At 34.1% G+C, this 19,508-nt stretch overlaps 5 protein-coding genes across 5 annotated transcripts in view; 1 reads left to right on the plus strand and 4 right to left on the minus strand.

Annotated features, from left to right (window-relative positions):
- Positions 1-1,015: 1,015 nt before the first annotated feature.
- On the plus strand, positions 1,016-5,844 carry LOAG_01893 (hypothetical protein). Its single transcript, XM_020445886.1, has 12 exons — positions 1,016-1,105; positions 1,418-1,530; positions 2,132-2,224; positions 2,468-2,567; positions 2,813-2,985; positions 3,121-3,242; positions 3,762-3,870; positions 4,030-4,122; positions 4,292-4,472; positions 4,588-4,607; positions 5,307-5,406; positions 5,556-5,844. The coding sequence occupies exons 1-12, from the start codon at positions 1,028-1,030 to the stop codon at positions 5,661-5,663; spliced, it is 1,290 nt and encodes a 429-aa protein (XP_020303708.1). The 5' UTR covers positions 1,016-1,027; the 3' UTR covers positions 5,664-5,844.
- An 874-nt stretch (positions 5,845-6,718) lies between these two features.
- LOAG_01894 (zinc finger protein) lies at positions 6,719-11,581 on the minus strand (the record flags this gene model as incomplete). The annotated part of the gene is made up of 11 exons (XM_003137432.1): positions 6,719-7,576; positions 7,666-7,802; positions 8,152-8,363; positions 8,452-8,637; positions 8,811-9,074; positions 9,622-9,719; positions 9,844-10,016; positions 10,200-10,285; positions 10,443-10,599; positions 10,890-11,171; positions 11,485-11,581. 11 exons carry the CDS (start codon positions 11,579-11,581, stop codon positions 6,719-6,721), a joined length of 2,550 nt encoding a protein of 849 aa, XP_003137480.1.
- Positions 11,582-13,397: 1,816 nt separating this feature from the next.
- LOAG_01895 (hypothetical protein) lies at positions 13,398-14,125 on the minus strand (the record flags this gene model as incomplete). The annotated part of the gene is made up of 3 exons (XM_003137433.2): positions 13,398-13,616; positions 13,827-13,910; positions 14,018-14,125. 3 exons carry the CDS (start codon positions 14,123-14,125, stop codon positions 13,398-13,400), a joined length of 411 nt encoding a protein of 136 aa, XP_003137481.2.
- Positions 14,126-15,434: 1,309 nt separating this feature from the next.
- Positions 15,435-17,382, minus strand: LOAG_01896 (hypothetical protein). The gene is made up of 2 exons (XM_020445887.1): positions 17,297-17,382; positions 15,435-17,188 (listed from the first exon to the last, which is right to left on the minus strand). Exon 2 carries the CDS (start codon positions 17,184-17,186, stop codon positions 15,705-15,707), a length of 1,482 nt encoding a protein of 493 aa, XP_020303709.1. The 5' UTR covers positions 17,187-17,188; positions 17,297-17,382; the 3' UTR covers positions 15,435-15,704.
- Positions 17,383-18,817: 1,435 nt separating this feature from the next.
- Positions 18,818-19,508, minus strand: part of LOAG_16608 (7SK snRNA methylphosphate capping enzyme) — a gene marked incomplete at its 3' end in the record, with an annotated part of 4,453 nt that continues 3,762 nt past the window's right edge. The window contains exons 8-9 of the mRNA XM_020449259.1: positions 19,194-19,317; positions 18,818-18,957 (exon numbers count right to left, since the gene is read on the minus strand). Of these exons, the coding sequence (XP_020307225.1) occupies positions 18,818-18,957; positions 19,194-19,317 (264 nt within the window). The remainder of the gene's footprint in view (positions 18,958-19,193; positions 19,318-19,508) is intronic.

A 19,508-nucleotide genomic window follows, 5' to 3' on the forward strand; every position in this document is an offset into this window, starting at 1 on the left:
ATGTGTATGTATGTATGTATGTGTATGTTTGTTCGTTTGTATGTATCTGGCTCTGTATGTATGTAAGCAAATGTTAGTTCGTTCAAAGTTAAGCTCAGAGAATATACTGAAAGAAGGAAGAGATTATTGAAGCTTTACACAAATGTCAATCATTTGCGCCAGCTGCCGCAATTGATGAGTACCGTCGTTTTTCATACATGATCCTCCACTTTGAGGCTCTTTTTACTTCCATTTCTCTTTTCTCATCATTCTATTTCATTTATTCTTCTTCAAAAATTTGTCACTAAACTAATTTTTATAGCAAAAAAATTCATTTTCTAAAGTGGAATAAATCATTAACTAAAGGCCATTGGTTAGTTAATTCATCTGATTTGCTCTTTTGATTTTTAAAAAATTTAACAAAATCACTAATTTTGGACTTGCTAAAATGGAAAGTTATAAATGGAAAGGAATCAAACGCAAAATGCATTCTCCAGCGATATGCTTACAAATTATTATTTCTTTTAACAGTTGTTTGAATTTAGCCAGCTAATTAGTAGACTCATACATTTTATCTTTTACCCCGTCTAATAATGCACAGAAGCACAAAGGACTCATACATAACTGGAAGCAAATTAAGAATGGCATATTTAAAAATATGGAAGGTTTCTTGTCATCGAGTTTAAGGAAAATAAGCTTGGATGACAGCCACAAGATGTATTTTAATGTAAACAATGTTCATAAATCTAGAAATATGCAACTCTCAAAGTGGGGGACTAATTTACACTTACTTATTGATTTCTTTTTGTAAGCAATCACACTTTCTCTAGTTTTAGAATGATTTAATACAGGTATTTACTGTTTAGTTCAGTTTATTTAAATAATTTCGATAAAACCGTTGATTTTATACCTAAATGATTGGGTAAATTTATCTGTTTTAGTCCATCAAAAAATATGCTCTAACTAGATTAATTAATAAATGGATATTCCATGCAGTCTACACTATTGATTTATCAAATCTATGTAACACTTCTACAGGTCTCCCATCATGGGTATATCAAACAGGGACGTAAACGAAGAAAAACCAAACAATGGATCAATTTTCCCGATGATTACAGAAGAAGAGGCCAGTCATGAATGATTTTCCTGAACTTAAATCAAAACTTTGCACGCACATTACAGTGGCTTGAAATGGAATGTAAAAATAGATTAATCATCAAAAATCTGTTGTTAGAATACAAACGGAATGCGCTTTATGAATTCTCCATTTTTCGAAAACAGATTCTTCTGTTGACCTGATTTGCACCTGATACTTAACGATCCGCTTTATTTAATTTTATGTTTTTCACCATACATTCATTCGTGAGTTTTATAGTGCTCTATTGACTGTAATTAAAGATTTGATATTTAAAATTTAGTAATATACAAATATTTTCAGCCAAACAATATAACCTTTAATGATACGTTATCAATGAAACAACTAGAGCGTAACCTAATTACAATCAACGTTTCTGGTCTAAGGTTTCAAACTTATGAATCAACATTGGAAAGGTTAGTAAAATAAATGCTTTTTGATGTGTGTCGATCGGAATGATCTTTCTGCTAGATTAAACTTTTATTTTACTTACAACGACATTAGAACTTTCATGCTTCATTAGCATACTTAATTATAGTGCTTTTAAAGTGGCAAATATGCGTAATTTAAATGATTTGCATGGTTATAATTCCACAAATTCCACAAATTCTTCATCTTCCCACAGGTGCATGATCCAATAAATTATAACGCTTCTTTGAGTCTTCTCTTTTCATGGGATTTTCAATTTTAAAATTTTCGATTTTAAAGCATCAAAGTTCACAAATGACTTATGTAAATTACATTAGGGAAATAAAATGACAATTCTAAAAACATGCTATTATGTAGAGTTGAAAAATGAAACACTTCTGTCCACTTGACTCATCCATCTTTTTTCTTTTCAAAATTTCTTTTAACAATGTCTGATATCTATTTGAGTTTTTAATGATACAATGTCGCTTCTACTAGAAGAGAGTGACTTCATCTTCTGTAAAAAAGCAAGCCTAATGTCCAGTTATGAATATGCCTAATGCATATCGAACAATAATAATGCAAATATTTTAATGTTACTTTTGGCAGATATCCGTCGACATTGCTTGGCAATTCATTTAAACGAAATCGTTTCTGGGATCCCAAAAATGAAGAATATTTTTTTGATCGGCATCGTACAAGGTCTCTTTTTTTTGGTTTTCTTCTGTTTTTTTTTTCTATTTTAAAATTTTTTCAGAAAATTATCTTGAAACTAGAACAACTATTGAAGATGTACCAATTCTTTCCAAAATTATAGTTTCAATTTCCGTTACATTATAATGATGCGATGGATGAAGCTTTTTGTTGACACTAACTTATTTGTTAAACCATGATTATGTTTTGACGGGACAAAGTGTTCCGGTGGCACTAATCATGATTTTACAGTTTTGAATCAATACTTTATACTTATCAAAGTGGTGGCATTGTGAAAAGGCCAGAATCGGTACCAATCGATATGTTTATCAAAGAACTCAAATTTTTCGAAGTAAATTATTATTTGAAAAAAAATTTTGAAAATGTTCATCAGTTCTAATATCAGCTAATTACAGAATGCTATAGGCGCTTATGGTTCCATTAGAAGTTGTAAATAGTTAAACGACAGCTTTATCCGACTTGAGAACTTTTAGCAAAGTATGAGAGCATCTCTGATAGATGTATAGAGATAATGAAAGCTAATATTGTAGATGTGTTTATTTCGATAGCAGTGATTACGGTATCGATTTATTACAGATGGGTGAAGAATTATTGGAGAAATTTTGGATTAGTGAAGGTTACGAAAAACCGAAAGAGATTCAGATGCCTCAAAACATGTTACAACGGCAATTATGGGAACTGGTGGAATATCCGGATTCCTCATTATTCGCTCGTATATTTGCGCTTCTCTCTATTTTCGTTATTAGCATGTGTGTATTCTTTGAAGTTTTAATACATTTTTAGTTATTTTCTGAAAATTCCACACAAATTCTGTGTTTTATTTATGGCTATACCAAAATCAATATATCATATAAAGTTTAAATTATGTTTCTGTTAGATTCTAGCTCAATAATATCATTTTGTTTGGAAACACTACCATCAATGAAAGAAAATGCGGGTGATTTACGCGACTGGTCTAATCCATTTTTCTATATTGAGTTGTTCTGTATTATTTGGTTTAGCATTGGTTGGTTACCATTCCTCTTATATTGCAATTTCGTGATAAATACTGATAACTAGGATAGTGTAAATTCAAAATTTGAATTTCTAGAAAGAAAATCTCGGTTATTTAGGGAATTTTTCATTCATCTTTTGCATTGTATTTATATAAAAAGTAAGCATTAATCTCGAGATACTCAATCAGGAGAGGAAATTTTTTCTTTTAATAAACCATTTATCGCTTTACCGAATGAACTAAATTATGAAAAATTTTTCTCTCGAGACAACCAGAACTTTTATTAGTGCACAAACTGCAGTCCTTTTTTTTAAAAAAAAAAACCAATTTAGGTTTAGATTTAAATTTCTGCTTTATTAAGCATCTACGTCCAGCTCTAAGTGACTTGTATGCTAATTACTTTTTCGCACAAATTGAAATTTTGGAAATTCCAATTATAAAGCACTTTCTTACTCTTTTATTTCGTTTATGATATAAGAACTTTTATAGTAAAGCTGGTTACCTTATGTAGTAGGAAATATGTGATTTCAGAATTATTGCTACGATTTATAAGCTGTCCGGATAAGTTCAGCTTTCTTCGCTCTTTTCTCAACATTATCGACTTTGTTGCTATTGCTCCTTTTTTTGGTAATTTAATGTGGTAAGCTTAGTTCATCTTAATCTACTTTAATCATTTTGGAAATACAGATGTAGTTGTGAGATGATTAAAAGCTAATTTTATTCATAAGGTATTGTTGATAAAAAATGAAAAATCATAGTTTAAAATTGAATTCGATTGAAGGGATAATGTAAGTTTCAGGATGGATTCAACCAAATCCAGCTCATCAATGTCATTCGCTGTATTACGTGTTCTGCGATTGGTGCGAGTATTCAGGATATTCAAACTCAGCAGGTTAGTAATGAGTCATTTTATTCTTTGTATGCATCAATACACTAATGATTCTTTGATAATTAAGGAAGCATTTGTCCATTCTTGGTAACACTAAGAATTAAGAATGCAATAGGATAGATCGGTGATTTGCTGGAAATGAGGATGGTTTTGATGACGAAGTCATTTGCAGACATTCAGTTGGCTTGCAAATCCTTGGCAAAACATTTCGTGCATCCATACAGGAATTTTGCCTTCTTATTTTTTTTATGGTCATTGCTCTGGTACTTTTCTCCAGCGGTGTTTACTTCGCTGAACAGAATGAACCAAATACAAAATTTACCTCAATTCCTGCTTCTTTTTGGTTTGTTTTGGTAAGCTCTGATATTCCACAACACCACCACTCTGTTCTTTTGACAGTTCAAGTACTACTTCAAGAATATTCCTGTAATTTTGATACTTTTATATATCCTTTTCAATTTATTCCAGGTTACAATGACTACAGTCGGGTGAGTTTCGTATTTGTCTGAGGCATATGTGTCGCTTTTGTCGTTGATGTCCATTAATTAAATTTCGATTTCCGACAACTAATAGCTATCCTCAGAAATTATTCATTAAAACTTTCACTTGGTGTTAGACTTATTAATTCCAACTATCCAAAAAATCCTTTGGTGACTACCGACTTGTTTCAAACATTACAAATATTTCGATGCTGATGCGTCATCATTTAGACGTACGCTATAAACAGCTTGGACGTTTCGCTTTTTTTTTCTTACAACATATTGTCTTTTTCTTCACAACAACTAAACGTTGTCATTATGTCACATAAACGTCATCAGCATGCGTGCGATGTTGTATTGGATTGAAACGATGTTGTATTATATTGAAGGAAACATCATGCTGTTCTAAGGAATACAACTGTATCAGAATTGACTTTTCTGATTTTTAAACCCCTTTTGTGCACAAAGATTGATTTTTATTTTTCGAAATCCTTCAAATTAGTAAATAATCCAAAAGTAAACAATAACTGCACGTTTGTTAATATCGAATTCTACCTTTCTTTCTTTTAACCATCATTTTTCGTTGAACTTTTGAAGTTTTGCAAGAAATAATGAGATTACAGTCATGTCTGTAAGTGTTACTTATTTTCGTCCTGATTGGATGTTTTCGAAATTTTCTTTGCTTTTAAATGAAGTACATTTTTTAAGGTATGGAGATTTAACGCCGACTGGAGTTTACGGTAAGCTAGTGGGTGGCTTGTGTGCATTAATTGGTGTATTGACACTTGCCTTACCCGTACCTATTATTGTAAGTATTTTTTGTTGAATAGATCAATTTTCCCTTGATAATGTTAAAAAAAAACTAAAAAAAATTATTGAATTATTGAGAATTTCTACATGTCACTACCTCATTACTTTTGCTAGAATTAGTTTACTACCTGTTTACCTTGCTTTCAGGTAGCAAATTTTAAGCATTTTTATCGACAAGAAACACGACTAGCACAGATGCGAGCATCAGTTGAGGAAGATGAAACAAATTCAGAAGAATCATCCAAGTCTCCATGACAATTAAACAACGAAGCGGCCTGGTCAAGCACTTTTTCCATCGCAAACCTTACCGCTTCGTTGACCACTTTCACGACATCCACCACATCTTCATATTGAAACGACTAATTGAATGACAGAAAATCAGTCGATTAAAATTTACCTGACTGTTGACGAGAAAATCCATATTTTTTGATACGGGTACTCCAAAAAATACAGGGAGCTCTTTTTCTTCTCAATTTTGTTTCTATATGCTTCGACTTCAAATTCTACCGATCCAGAAATCTCCCGTTTCAAAATTCCTTCGACTTTTTTCCATGCAGAAAAATGAGTTATTATAGACTCTAACAATGATATATAAATACAAACAAGATATTATAGCAATATTTACTCCAAAATTTGACCGTTCTTCATATTTTGCTCTTCTCATTGCTCATAATGTTACTGTTGACGAAAACGTCCTGCAGATCCAAGATAGTGCGTCATCCATTGGAGACGACGCAGAACTGCCAAGTGAGTTGTTCCAAGCTATTTCCAAACAAGAGAGGAAAAACAGAAAAGCAATTGCTAATTGAAGGATCTCTGACCTTCCCTGTTTACCATATTAAATACCTTTTAGATGGAAATGCACGATTTGTGATGGACAATTTTCGAAAAAAGTTCATTTTATAATTTATATAACAGCGAGTACCACATCAAAACACATTATAATGACGAAAAGTTAGCCAAACTTGATTTATTTTCAGTTAATCTGTACAAATATCCCGGCAACATTATTACAATTAATCACGCAATCTCGAAAACATTTGGAGTTTGACTTCATGCAAAACTAAAAGAGCATTTTAAATAACCGGGATTTTTGCGAGACTCCAGATTTGAAACTGATTACAACTGATGAATACATTCAAGCACAAACCATTAATATTAGAATTGAAAGAATCAAAACAGCTAATATTAACTTCAAACTTGGACAGGCTATAACAACCAGTGATACAGATTACTTATTTTTAACATACGGCAAAACTGTTGTATTTAACCTTTGAAAAATAATTTTACTCAATATCATACTGTTTCTTTTAAACCTTATTACTTTCACCTAGTGAAAGATTATATATTGTTGAATTACACACACTGGCAACAGCTGAATTGGTATCTTGGCTGATATAAGACGAGACTGCATCATCTCTAACTGCAGTTGTTGATAAGTGCTGTAAGGAAGATGTATCAATCATTGTTTTCGCTGCTGTTGTTGTAAGGGTATCCTTTCGATCTAAATCCAATAAAGTGGGGATGCTATTCAGGACAGAAGTGGGTCTGTTACTCGGCCTTTCCAGAAAACTACGAGTTATTTTTAAACCTCCTATAGAACAATAACCAGTACTGGAGGGGGGTGAAATTGTTTCTTTATTATTAATTACAATAATGGATGGGAAAGTTCCTGGCGCCGATCTTGGCACCCCATCCAACTCAGGGCATAGCATCGTGGGAGAATATGCTACATTATCATGAAGTTGTTGTGCACTGTGCGAAATCGCAACAGTGGGAATTGCTGTTAGTTCATTAAGGATACTCTTCTGAACTTGAAAATGACACTTTAGAGAATTATCTATCAAAGTACCACGACTAAATGTTACGGTTGGTATGGATAGATTTGAAGAACTCGTTTCTACATTAATCAGGTTTTGCGATGGTAGCGGTAAGTCATTCTGCAATATTTTGTCTTCCGTAGGGTCGGGAACATTCCCAACAGAAGACTCTGACTCAGCTGAGTGCGTGCCGGAATAATATTTGTCATCTGTGGGTGGCATTTGCGTGTTTGTTACAAGTACCGAATTCAGAACATCGTTATTTGCGACGAAATCAGCTGATGGCTCCACTCCAGAATTTGGTGATGGTTGCTGTGCGCCATTCATGTCATCAACAAGAAAAATTTGCTAAAAAGTGCAAAACTCAAATTCATGCCAAAATGAACAAAGTTCTACGAAAATTAAATTTCTAAACTGCGAAGTTTGCAATAACTAACCATAGCACCATCAAAGTTTTCACCAACTTGCTGCTTTAATTGCATAAATTCAATAGCTGTTAGGGTAATCTGCTGTGCACCTTCTACTATCGATTCACCTGCTCGGATTTCTTGTAAAGCAGTTTTCCTCCCCTGTTCTAAAAATGAATATCAAAATCAAACAGACTTCTCGACCTCGAAACTATATAAGAAAAAATTTTAATCAGAGAGATCTAACTTCCCACTTAAGTCATATTCTAGAATACTGGTCAGTCCTTCTTTTTGTTTATTGATAACGATAAGTTGAGCACTCTGCAAGAATATCATTAAAAAAAGGGATCTGCATCAGCAAAGTCGAGAATACCCATCCTATTATGTTAGGATTGCTTTTAAAAAAACTCCAACTCCACGAAAGTTCAAAATTTCTTTAATTTGCAACAATCTAATACATCTTACTTAATAATCTTAGACAAAATCAATAAAGTTTTGGAGAGGAAAGAAAAATACCGAGATTCTCCTGTGCCATCAAAACGTACAATTCATCATCTTGAGTTTCGTCAGGATTGATTAATTGCGCAGTTTGTCCTGTATTCATGAATTCTCTATCAGTTTCATGCACGGTAATAGCTTGCCCTCTAGTATCAACCGCACAATTATGTAAATGATTGTATTCAAGAACCAGCTGATGACAAGTTTTTCTGTGATAGATAAAACGATATCTAAAAATTACTGCTTGAGACATAAACACTTATTTCCAAAAAGTGAACGGATATTAAACAGTTCTGATTAGCCATCAAGAAAACAAACTTGTCTTCGAAGGAGAAATTACAACACCACCAAGTTACTTTTCCACGATCCATATCCACTCTAATATTGGGCAAACCTTTCATTTCAATTATAGTTGAGAAGCAGTTTTTATTATGAACACGTTGCATGTGACGTATAAGTAATGACGGCTTCACAGTAGTTAAACCACATTCACCACACTTCGCTCTTAATGAAATGAAATAAATGATCTCGAGGAAATATTAAACAGCACTCAGTAATATGCAATGTGTCAGATATATAACGCAAGCATCAGAACAATAGATCAAAAGTTTTTTAATAAATAAGGATCCAGTTTAGTCCTGGGGAAAAGAAAAAAAACCTCGAAGATATTTGCTTACATGCATGGATTATGATTCAGCAAAGACGCACAATTTCCTGAAGAAATATCGGTTAAGCCACTTCCAGACAATGTCTGTTTTTCCGCTGAACTACCATCCGCAGCGACAACATCAAGTGTTGCAGCATTCTTTTGGGAATTGCTGGTTGTACTAATGAAGAGTGATTTTTCCGGTCGACTGCATGGTATACCGTGCACATCTTTTTTATGCTCATTCAGTTCATTCACTGATAAACACATATCACCACACCATTTACACACATACCTGAAAAACGTCAAAGACTTTAAAAAAAATTTTTCTGGTCCAAGAATTTATAGAACCTATATTAAAGCAATACAATTTTTCCCTAAAATTAAAAGTGTTGTCAAGATTTCTGAATTTAATTATGACAAGAAATGAAATGTCATATATAACATTTCATTTCAATATATCTTGCTTTGATCCTTTAGTGTCATTATATCCAGTTTCACTGTTTCACTAATCATAAATTCAAAAAATAACTGTCATCATCACGACTGATCCGATAACAATGCATGAAACTATTGTAATGCGTTTGCAAGACAGATCAAAATTGATTTGCCTGTCCTGCAACCGCATTTCAGCAGTACTGATACAACTGCATTGATCAAATATAGTTTATACCTTCCAATCTAACTCAATTCGTAGTACCATATCCAGTTCTGGTTGGTAAGTTTAAGGTGATTTTAATAAGCTTGATAAATGCAATGGATCAAAAAATACTTTCTAATCTTTTCCATAGCAGCAGGTCGTTTGGAAGCTAACAGAGAAATTCAAGAACTACAGCACTCACTTTCGTTTTCTAAGGTGTGATGATTCTTTGTGTAGCATCAAATTTTTCTCATTGACAAAGACCAAATGACACTGATGGCAAGTGCAACGTGCAACGTACTGCAATACACATTATTCTAAACATTAAGACACCGCGATATCTTAAATGCCTCCAAAGCAGCCACTGTTACCATTTGGTTGAATTCTGTGATTAAGTGGAATTAACAAGTGAAACCTAACTTACGGAAGGACCAAAACTTGCTAATAATCGTCGTTTCAATTCATCATTTCTGCGGTGGGCACGGAAATGATTCATCATAAATTTGCAGTTAGCTTCCAAATCAAGACCGCAAATATGACAACTCAAAGCATTTGTGTGATGCCTATCAGTAGAACGATCTTCGAATCGCAGACTTTCTAAAAAATGCGCATCAAAAGAAGGGATACAAAAAGAAAAAATACTAGAAAAAAAAGTCTAGACTTTTAAGTGCGTATCAGTTTAAAGAATTTGAAGTCTTCAGTATTACTTAACCTTTAATATAAAGTTCTACTCTCCATTATAATCATTCAACAAAAAGTATTCGGAAGGGAAATACTTACGAGAACGTCTTACAACTTCTGTTAACATTCTTGTCTTTTTTAACGCCTCACGTCGTTTCTTCGTTATAGTTTTGAATGCCTCTCTCCTTAAAATGATGAACGTGAAATTGGGTTAGAAGATACATAAAACCAGATTGAACGAAATAGTACAGGAGAAAAGATGCAAAGATTTCGTGCTAAGTGAAGTGAAATTGAACGTATTTTCTCGACAATGAACCAGTCTTTTGGAGGTGGATAAATCACCTCCTCCACTCATTATGAATCCTTGATATTTCTTCCATAACTTCAGGAAGGTGCATCTTGTGCTCCATTTCAGTATGGCGTTCCAGACCAAATGATGTCAAAAAAATACGATTGGGACAGTAACGGCAAGGGTACGATTCCACCTCATTTGCTACACCTAAAATTATTCAGCGTCTAAAGTTGTCAGCCATTGCTAACGAAGCAAAATTCAAAATGAAAATCCGATCAAGTAAATTCACTATACTGCTACGAAAATGAATCTTGGATAGTTGAAAGAATTCGCGATGGTCCCGACCAAGTATTATGATCTTTGCTAAATGCCTTCCATTAATACACAGTGTCAGATATTCGCATATTATCCAGCAAAAAAAAAGAAAAAGATTCACTTTTTTATAAACCATGAAGCTTGTTTGATCAAACGATTGGATAAAAAAATATGGTTTAAACCTGGAAGATTATCACACATATGGAACATTCGTCCGTCGCCAGGTAGCGCAGAAACTTCAACGGTAACATGGGACGAGATAGCATCATCGTCCAATGATATCCCATCATGAGCTTCAGCATGTTCATATATCTGCGATTGGTTGACATCGATATAGAATCGTTTCATCGGTTTCCACTGCTCTTTGTTCACATCAGCAACCCGCATCATTACTCCACCTCGAACTACGAATCCCTCTCCAACTTCATCATCCATTTCACAGTCGTTCTTAACATATTCTTTTTCTAGAAATTTAAACAAGCAATTCATTATCAGTCTGCATGGCAAAATCTCCTCCTTATTGTGTGTTATCATTTGAACATAAGTACATTGAAATTTTTAAAGTTAATCCAAACAAGAAAATAATGAGCAGGCAGAGTAATGAACAAGATGGATGTTTTGCCTTCCTTCTTACCTCACCTTACCCCGAACTAGCAAATCAAGTCCACATCTTGAATTACGTCTATTTAGAATCAATTTCTCCCATGCACGGTCGTCTCAAATACTTCAGATGAGGAAAGCAGTATATGGCTGAAACGACAAGATTAGAAAGTATACCCTTTTTGACTGAAGCATTTGCAGAACGCAATCGACCTCTGGAGATTATTCGCGGTGCTTTCTTGCAGTACAGCTCTGAGACTTCCGTCCTTTCCATCCTTCTGGAAATACCAGGAAGTCAATCTAACATTACGGAACCATTACAAACATTTTCAAGAGAACAGGGAATGAAAGAATACGATGCCGGCCAGTGGCAAAATACCAGGAAGAGCAGTTTGTCGAATGATTCCCTAATCTACCTCTCGCGGTTTTAAATGAAAGACTCAGCAGTTAGGATTTGTAATTCCCGACACTTCCCTTCTGCTGTGATTCCGGTCCATTAATAGCGCTGTTTCTTTTTAAAAAATGTTCTCCTCTGACAGTTTTTAACAATTCTTGAAGATTAATTCGAACGAAATATCAGGAGAGAGGAAACGGATGTTATGAATAAATTGTTACAGAAGGGACACTACGAAAGATATCACCAGATGGATACCACAGAAGCCATTCGGGATAGAAGGATTTGATGACAAAAGGCCGCCAATAAGGATATAACTCGGCTTGGGCAACTCCGGAAGATTGAATTCCTGCTCTCGGAGGCAGCATGCAAATATTCTTAGATGTGAAGTTGCAAGAGACCTCAATATTATCAAGAATGGCAACAGTAACTATCGTTCCGGATCTTGTGCTTTTCCTACGAGAGCTTGCATTAATGTATTGTGTGAGAGTTTTCAGCTGAAACAGTATTTTCTTCATAGAAGCAGTTTGAAAAGGTCGTCGATCTCAGTTTGCATGGGAACATTAAGATCCAAGTTGAATGCATAGTCCGAACACAAAACTACCTCCTTCTCGGATTTTTATCGGAGCTTGGTTAAATAAGTATGGGAATACCTTTTCAATTCATATCAATTATTTATGGTCGATTTCTGCAGAGTGATCTGCCCTTGCCGTTATCTGGATTAGGATAAGATTGTTTATCGACATCATGGCGTTTAAGGCACATAATAGAGGGAACCGATATGATCACTCTCTTGCTCATGAAATTTCACGATTCAGAGTCTGTCTCCCAGTCTTCAAATCCTTCATTTAAAGACACACATGAGTCTTGCTTTTTCTATTGCACATTTTTCAAATTTGTCAGCCTATTCCTATCTCCATGGCGATGACCCTTCATCAGTAATACACCTTCGGTTGATGCTCGATATCGCAATCGTGATACCAAACCTTATAGACTTTGCTGCGACAAAGCAATAATTTATGAAGTGTGCAGATAGATCATGCATCATTTACGTAATTCCATCCCGTAAAACAGCTTTTGTGTAGATATATTCCATTCGTACTATCTCTCGTCGTGCAGCTTTAGTATTTCATGTACCCAGTGAAGCCGTATGGATAAGGTGACAAAGGAATGTACGAAAAGGATTTTCAAGCGAAGAAAAAAAGAGAGATTATGAAGTCTAGAAGGAAAATTGCACCACATCGGAGGAAATATGCATCATTTGCAAAAAAAATTCATTGACAAAATGTCAGAAACAGTTCCGATCACAATTCATCTTCTTGCAGAACTTTAAACGGTTGTCCTACAGCATCCAGCTTCACACTTGAAATCTACAAATGAATTTTCCTTAACATAAGTACGTCTGTGTTAAAACACTTACTTTGCAACTGTGGTCATGTTTATTCTCAGTGACATAGGTTTAGCAAGGTGTTTTATCGGAGTTATTAAATTTGAATGTTTACAATTTAGAACAGTTTTGGAATCCTTCCCTTTCCTGAACTCCTCGGTTGTGGACCGTAACAGGTTCTCTACTTTACCTTAATGGTATGTGTTCTTTACCTGAATTCCAAAAGATATAATGTTAATTGCTACCACAAAAATCTTTATAAAATCAATTCCTTTTGATTTTGGTACTAAGTATATAATTTTGCAAAGTTTAAAAGTTTGGCTTTGCAAAAGAAAGTATAACTAAGTCATCAGGATCGTCACCAAGCCACTTGTGGCATGGAAACTGATATAGAGTATGATGCATATGTTCGATGATATATACGGAATGCAGTAACCACGGCCTGCAGTCACCCTTTTTTTCATGCCATACTTCCAGTGATTTGAGCTTCGATAATGGATTTTGCTCAATAAGCAAGAATAGATCCGACTACAAACAAAACAGATGAGGAAAGAAACGAGCTGTTTACTTGATGTCATATATATATTAGAATTTAGAAGCCATTTCGGAACTTTATCCAAGTTTTACACATGTATCCTTCCGGTGACATTAAACATATCCTAGTAGTCGTTACTAGGAACAATGAAGATTTAAATCTCTCCTTGCTTTTCTCTTCCTCTTCCTTAGAACTTGACTTACATGGCCTCGCTGAAATTTCTTCCGATGACTAACTGAACACTTAAGACGCACTTTGTCCGTTTGTTTGCCTTCGACATCCGTTAACTGCAAAGCATTTGTTCGCAACTACAATATGCTCCCACACAAAGTTGATATCACGCAAACTCAACCCTTTAAATTTATACTTGTAATTTGAATAAGGACAAACACACTTGTACAAATATATTAGCTGTGGTCCCAGCATTTTCTTTGCCACTTGTGCGAACAACCACTGAGTAAGCACAATCGATACCCAAACCGGAATAAGATGATTCTACCATAACTATCTGCAACACCGGCAATGCGTACTGCCTGGTAAAAGGGTGTAAAATAATTTGGATCAGACAAATCATAATTTCCTTCTTATATAGATTTAGTTTTGATAACTTCCTTAATTAAAGGAAGTTATCAAAATTAAATCACTGCAGTGCAAGCAGAATACTGCGCAGCAAAATCTTTTCATAAATTATTCTTACAGCTTATATTAGCTTTTTTGAAGCGTTTCCAATTGCCGAACCAACCTTCCTAAAAGCCAAATTCTTGCAAAATGGATAAATTTTTTAATTGAGAGATATTTATGTCTTCTTTGTTATCAACTTATAAATTTCATTTAACAAATTTGATTTCTGTGGTGTAATCGAGTTGAAAGTAAAATTTGATAAAAATGACTTTGAAATGGTCCCAAAATGACCCACTCTGACCTCCAATTAACTCTCATTAGTCAATAACAGTACCCCAGTAGCTATGATCCATTGTGAATAACAGAACAGCGCTACATTTTAATTCATCACTGCAGCATTTTCCGGTTACTTTCTTACCAGTACGGAATCCTCGCTCTTAACAGTAACTGCAGTAGTTATTAAAGGGCAACTAAGAAGTCCATACACTTCATTCCATAACTCTCAAACAGTTTAAGAGTACCGCAGTAGTTATGATCCAAAAATCACGCCCTCATTAGATCCGGTCCTGAAACAATTTAAGAACTGGATCTAATGAGGGCTTGATTTTTAGATCCATATGTTCTATAGGGATTCAAAAGAGTGCTGTATGAACCTTATATACATAGATTTCTTTACATACAAATTAACAATAAGTGAACGCCACATGTCCCAAATGATGACTACCGCTCCCTATGCATATTCAAATGATTACACAGGTGTGTTACAAACCGAAGAACATTGCTCAAAAGTCTAACCATGGATCATGTCAGAACTCAAAAAACAACTTTCCCGACACACTTTTATAAGTTTAAGAAATCCACTGGTTTTTTTCCTACGCCAAACTTATATACAGGTTCTGTGACCTTTCCATATCGAAACATATTCATTCTTGCTCCAAAGTTAAATGTAAAAGGGTAGATCCCATTTTGAATCATAAACTGAAAAGCCCTGTACAAAACGTTTAGTCCGTAAAATTTAAAGCACATATGATAAAACGCAACAGAAATGAACAGTTGAGTAAAGATAATTTAAGACAATTGATAAACTAATTCTTAAATAGACAGATGGAGTACATGCTTTCCCTAAAAATGGACCTATGAATACTCCCACATTATTTTCTGAATTTTTTGAAAGAAATTTGCAGTGTTAAGAGCAAATGAAACTTCTAAATAATCAAATCAGTCAATTTAACTTTTGTATTATGACATGACATTTCCTACAAACTGGCATTCTTTCCAACAAAAGATTTGAGCGAAACATCAAGATATCGCTTCTTAGCACTCATTCGGAATAAATTTGAGGATACAAAAGCAATTCATTGCCAATTGCACACAAAACGAAAGTCTTCAAGCATCAATCTCATCATTTCACTGAACATTCAGAAAAATTCACTCTTAATAATGTTTTTACAGAGGTGAATTCAACGATAATAACGAGGCGATAAAATAAATTCACCCGAAGAAGTATTTAACTTCGAAAGAGGTTGATAAAGACAGAAAGTTCCTTCTGAAGTTCGTTGCGATAAAACATAGCGTCTTCGACTTTCCTGATCATCACCAACATTTCTCTCCCTCTGATTTCTGTATCTAGATAACACCTTCGCAGTTCTTTTCATTGGTTCGGAATCCACAATATGAGCAATTTCGGAATCGCTGATATTTTTTACCAACGTCCAGCAGAATCCCCATTGCTCTACCTTTGAAATCATTGTAACTTGTCTAACTGGATGTTGCTTCGGTTCCTCACATTTCCACATAACTAAATCTGACGAACCAATAAACAACCGCTTTTTAAGTGTTTCCGCGAGCTTACTTAACCGATGATATTGCTTTTGATGTATCACCTCAACACTCTCGTTTTGAAAACCATATATTTTTAACTGGTTTGTTGCTGGTGAAGATATGCTTTGTACAAAAACTTTCGTCTCAAAATCTGGATTATTTGGTTCTATCTCATGGATTACGTCGAGAAAGCAGTCATGAGAATGTTCGTCTTTGGTAGCAACACTTTCGGAATCGTCAATACAAACGGTATGATTTTGCAAGACATCGCTATTGCTCCGCGTATGTCGTATCGTGATGGATTCGTCAGTTTCAGTGCTTAATTGAGAATTTATAAAATTTAAGTTTGGGGAATTCTCATTCTTGTGCAAACTTTTACGATGAATTTCAAACAGTGGAAGAGTTTCCAGAGAAATCAGGGAATTATCCAAAGAGTGGGCACTTATTGAAACTGCTGTCTTGGAAGATGCATGCAATTTCGGGCTGTGATTTGTTTTACCATTTTTCCAGCATTTCGAATTTAAATTGCCGGATTCCTTTGCAGCGGTAGCAAAAGAAGTACTTAATTTAGACTGATTAGTAAAAGTCTGATTTCGTGGTATTACTTTTGATCTTTGTAATGAGAAATGTAGCGGAATGAATACAGGCTCCGGAGATTCAAGAATAATCGGATCTTCACAATGCGAAGTGTTAGTTGCTACTAAATTCACTGAATCTGTACGCATTGATATTAACATCTCTTTTACATTTAAATTTGAATCTTTCAGAGGTGCGGGCGAATATGCTGTTGCATTCTTCAGAAATCCATTGATGAGGATTGGCGATAACGGTGGTATTTTCTCTGTATTTATTTTCCTATTCATTTGGAAGAGATCTCGTGCGCAGGTTGATGGATTACTATTCGGCGATATTTGCTGATGCAAGGTTATAATACTTTCGTTTTGCACAATGTTTCTTTTCGTTGAACTTCTCTTTTTAGTGATATTTTCAAAATCGGGCGCCAAAGAACGACAGGTTTTAGACCGATTCTTTTTCAAACCACAGTTCGATTTCCTAGCACTTGACAGTCGCTGTGACTGAATATATGAATACTTAGCAAAATCGAATTTTGGCCACTCCATGTCTGAAAATGGGAAAAAAAGGAAATGACAATTAAAAAGTTTTACCCGAGAAATTTTGCACTACCACTAGCTTTTGTGCTGAAATAGAAAAAAATAAGTGAAGTACTCACTTTTCTTCCAGTTAAATTCCAAAAAACAAGCTTGATCGTGACAGTCACTTAAGTGCACTTGAAACTGAAGAAAAGTTATTCCAGCGTCACAAACAAATTAAAAATATGCAAGTTGCTGTTCACCTTTCTCATGAACGAATGTTCATACCAAATCACAGCCTTCTGATATGAAGGAAATATATTTAGTCCACTTCCTGAATAACCAAATCACATAATGTACAATATTCTGGCACAATCATAACAACCTATTTGTTTAGATAATATGATAAGCATGAAATTTAATCAAATTCGGATGATCTCGACATTTCCTAGTCATTTGTCAATTGCTAAATGTTATTATGGCTCAAGAAAATGGGGCATAAACTTTAGGAACAAGAACGTTCTTCAGTTGACTTGCTTTGCGGTAACTTTTAGCCGCGAAAGCATTGTTTATATTGTTTTAACCCATGTGACAGGGGTTAAAGTACAGTAGGACTGTAGCAAAATGATACTTCAGAGATATGCATCCAGCAAATTTTCTAATCATATCAATGAATCTCATCAATCTTTGTATATAAAGCGATGTAACCAGAACCTTAGCGTACCACTAAGTTCGATGAACTAAACTGTGTATACACAGAATGATCAATTCAAGTATACTGCATCATTAAAATGCTTACCATTATTAATCACATATCAATTGAATAAGTCTTCATTTATTCAACAAAATCAAATCCTTAAAATAACCAGTAAAAAACTAATAAAATTAAAAAAAATCTCCTTTTAAACAAATGAAACAGTAAGATTTACAAAAAATGTATGAAAAACGAGAAGCAATGTAAACATGTTTACCATATCGAGGAACACCAGTATGTAAACTGAAAGCAATTCTGATGTTAACTGCAAGAATAATTCTAAACAAAATGCAAAATCAGTATTAATCAAATACCACACGTCCCTTTGCAACTAAAGCCATGATCCAAACAACATATTTTCCAAGAGAAATGGAATAAGGACAAAATTATTCATTATATCTTAGAATCCCTTTCTCATGAGAATATAAGCACCTGCATAACTATACCTTTTCTGAAACCTTATAAAATACAGCAAAATATCAGAGACAAAATATTCCAGAAATTTTATAATTTAGAAGGAAAAACTTAACAAAAAGAGAAGTTTAACAATAAACAGTATAAATCTAGGTCTGAAAAACAACCAAGACCTACTCAGACCTTTTTGCTTCTGTTTTTCTTCTCTAGGAATTCTGTCATGGGTTTGTCTTATTGTAAGCATTCTTTTTATCCTGAAAATAATTTCGAGGTCCCTTCCGGAAATATTCCCTGCAAATGTCCCTAAAATATAAAAACAGAAGCTTACAATCTTATATTTTAAATTTCAGGAAGAACCTTTGCTACAAACTTACGAAATGTATTATTACGAGGGCTCAAAATATTCGGCAGAAAAAACCAAGAGGATAACGAGCAGCAAAGTGAACATGACAATCTTTTTCTTATCTACATGTGACCCGTTGTAAGAGAAGTTCTAACCTTCAGAAGTAACATTACGCGGTGAAAGTGAATCTACAGCACAGGTTTTTGGAATCCCGTCATGATCATAAAAACTTGCTCTGTTGAAAGGATGAGAGATCCGCTTGCAGTATACCTGGATCGGTCGCTCGAAACCTGAAATCCAATTGCATATTTTGAAGAACTTCAAGGAATAACTGAAAACCTTGAAATGGAATCACAAATTAGTTCCAGCTTTGAAACAACATATTATGAAGTAATACTTTTTACTTGTTGTACCATTTCCTCAAATTACGTCATTCTTAATCATAAATGGATAAAAGGCCGACAATAAAAATAAATGGACAACACGGAACATATAAACTACACGAACCAAAAAACTGGAAAAGTACCTTTTGCATGTGCTTTTGGGGGATCGATATGTTGACAGAAATCAAAACCAATATCGACGACTAAATATTCTTGGAACGCATTTGGCATAAATTCGATTGCTTTATACACCTCATAGATATCTTTCTAAAACTTAGAAAACTAATTTGTGTATATTTATCTTCCAAGACATCTTACATGTATTATATACTTCATATATTTTATATTTCAAGACATTATATATATATATATATATATATATATATATATATATATATATATATATATATATATATATATATATATATATATATATATATATATATATATACTATATA

This window comes from Loa loa, assembly GCF_000183805.2.
Source record: "Loa loa unplaced genomic scaffold supercont3.10, whole genome shotgun sequence".
NCBI classification, from domain to species: domain Eukaryota; kingdom Metazoa; phylum Nematoda; class Chromadorea; order Rhabditida; family Onchocercidae; genus Loa; species Loa loa.

What these genes read in the sequence shown, in the direction of transcription:
- LOAG_01893 (XM_020445886.1), top strand. Translation starts at nt 1,028, where the DNA reads ATGGGTATATCAAACAGGGACGTAAACGAAGAAAAACCAAACAATGGA. An exon ending in CGATGATTACAGAAGAAGAG is followed by an intron (nt 1,106 to 1,417) that starts GCCAGTCATGAA and finishes AAATATTTTCAG; the next exon opens with CCAAACAATATAACCTTTAA. An exon ending in TATGAATCAACATTGGAAAG is followed by an intron (nt 1,531 to 2,131) that starts GTTAGTAAAATA and finishes TACTTTTGGCAG; the next exon opens with ATATCCGTCGACATTGCTTG.
- LOAG_01896 (XM_020445887.1), bottom strand. Translation starts at nt 17,186, where the DNA reads ATGGAGTGGCCAAAATTCGATTTTGCTAAGTATTCATATATTCAGTCA.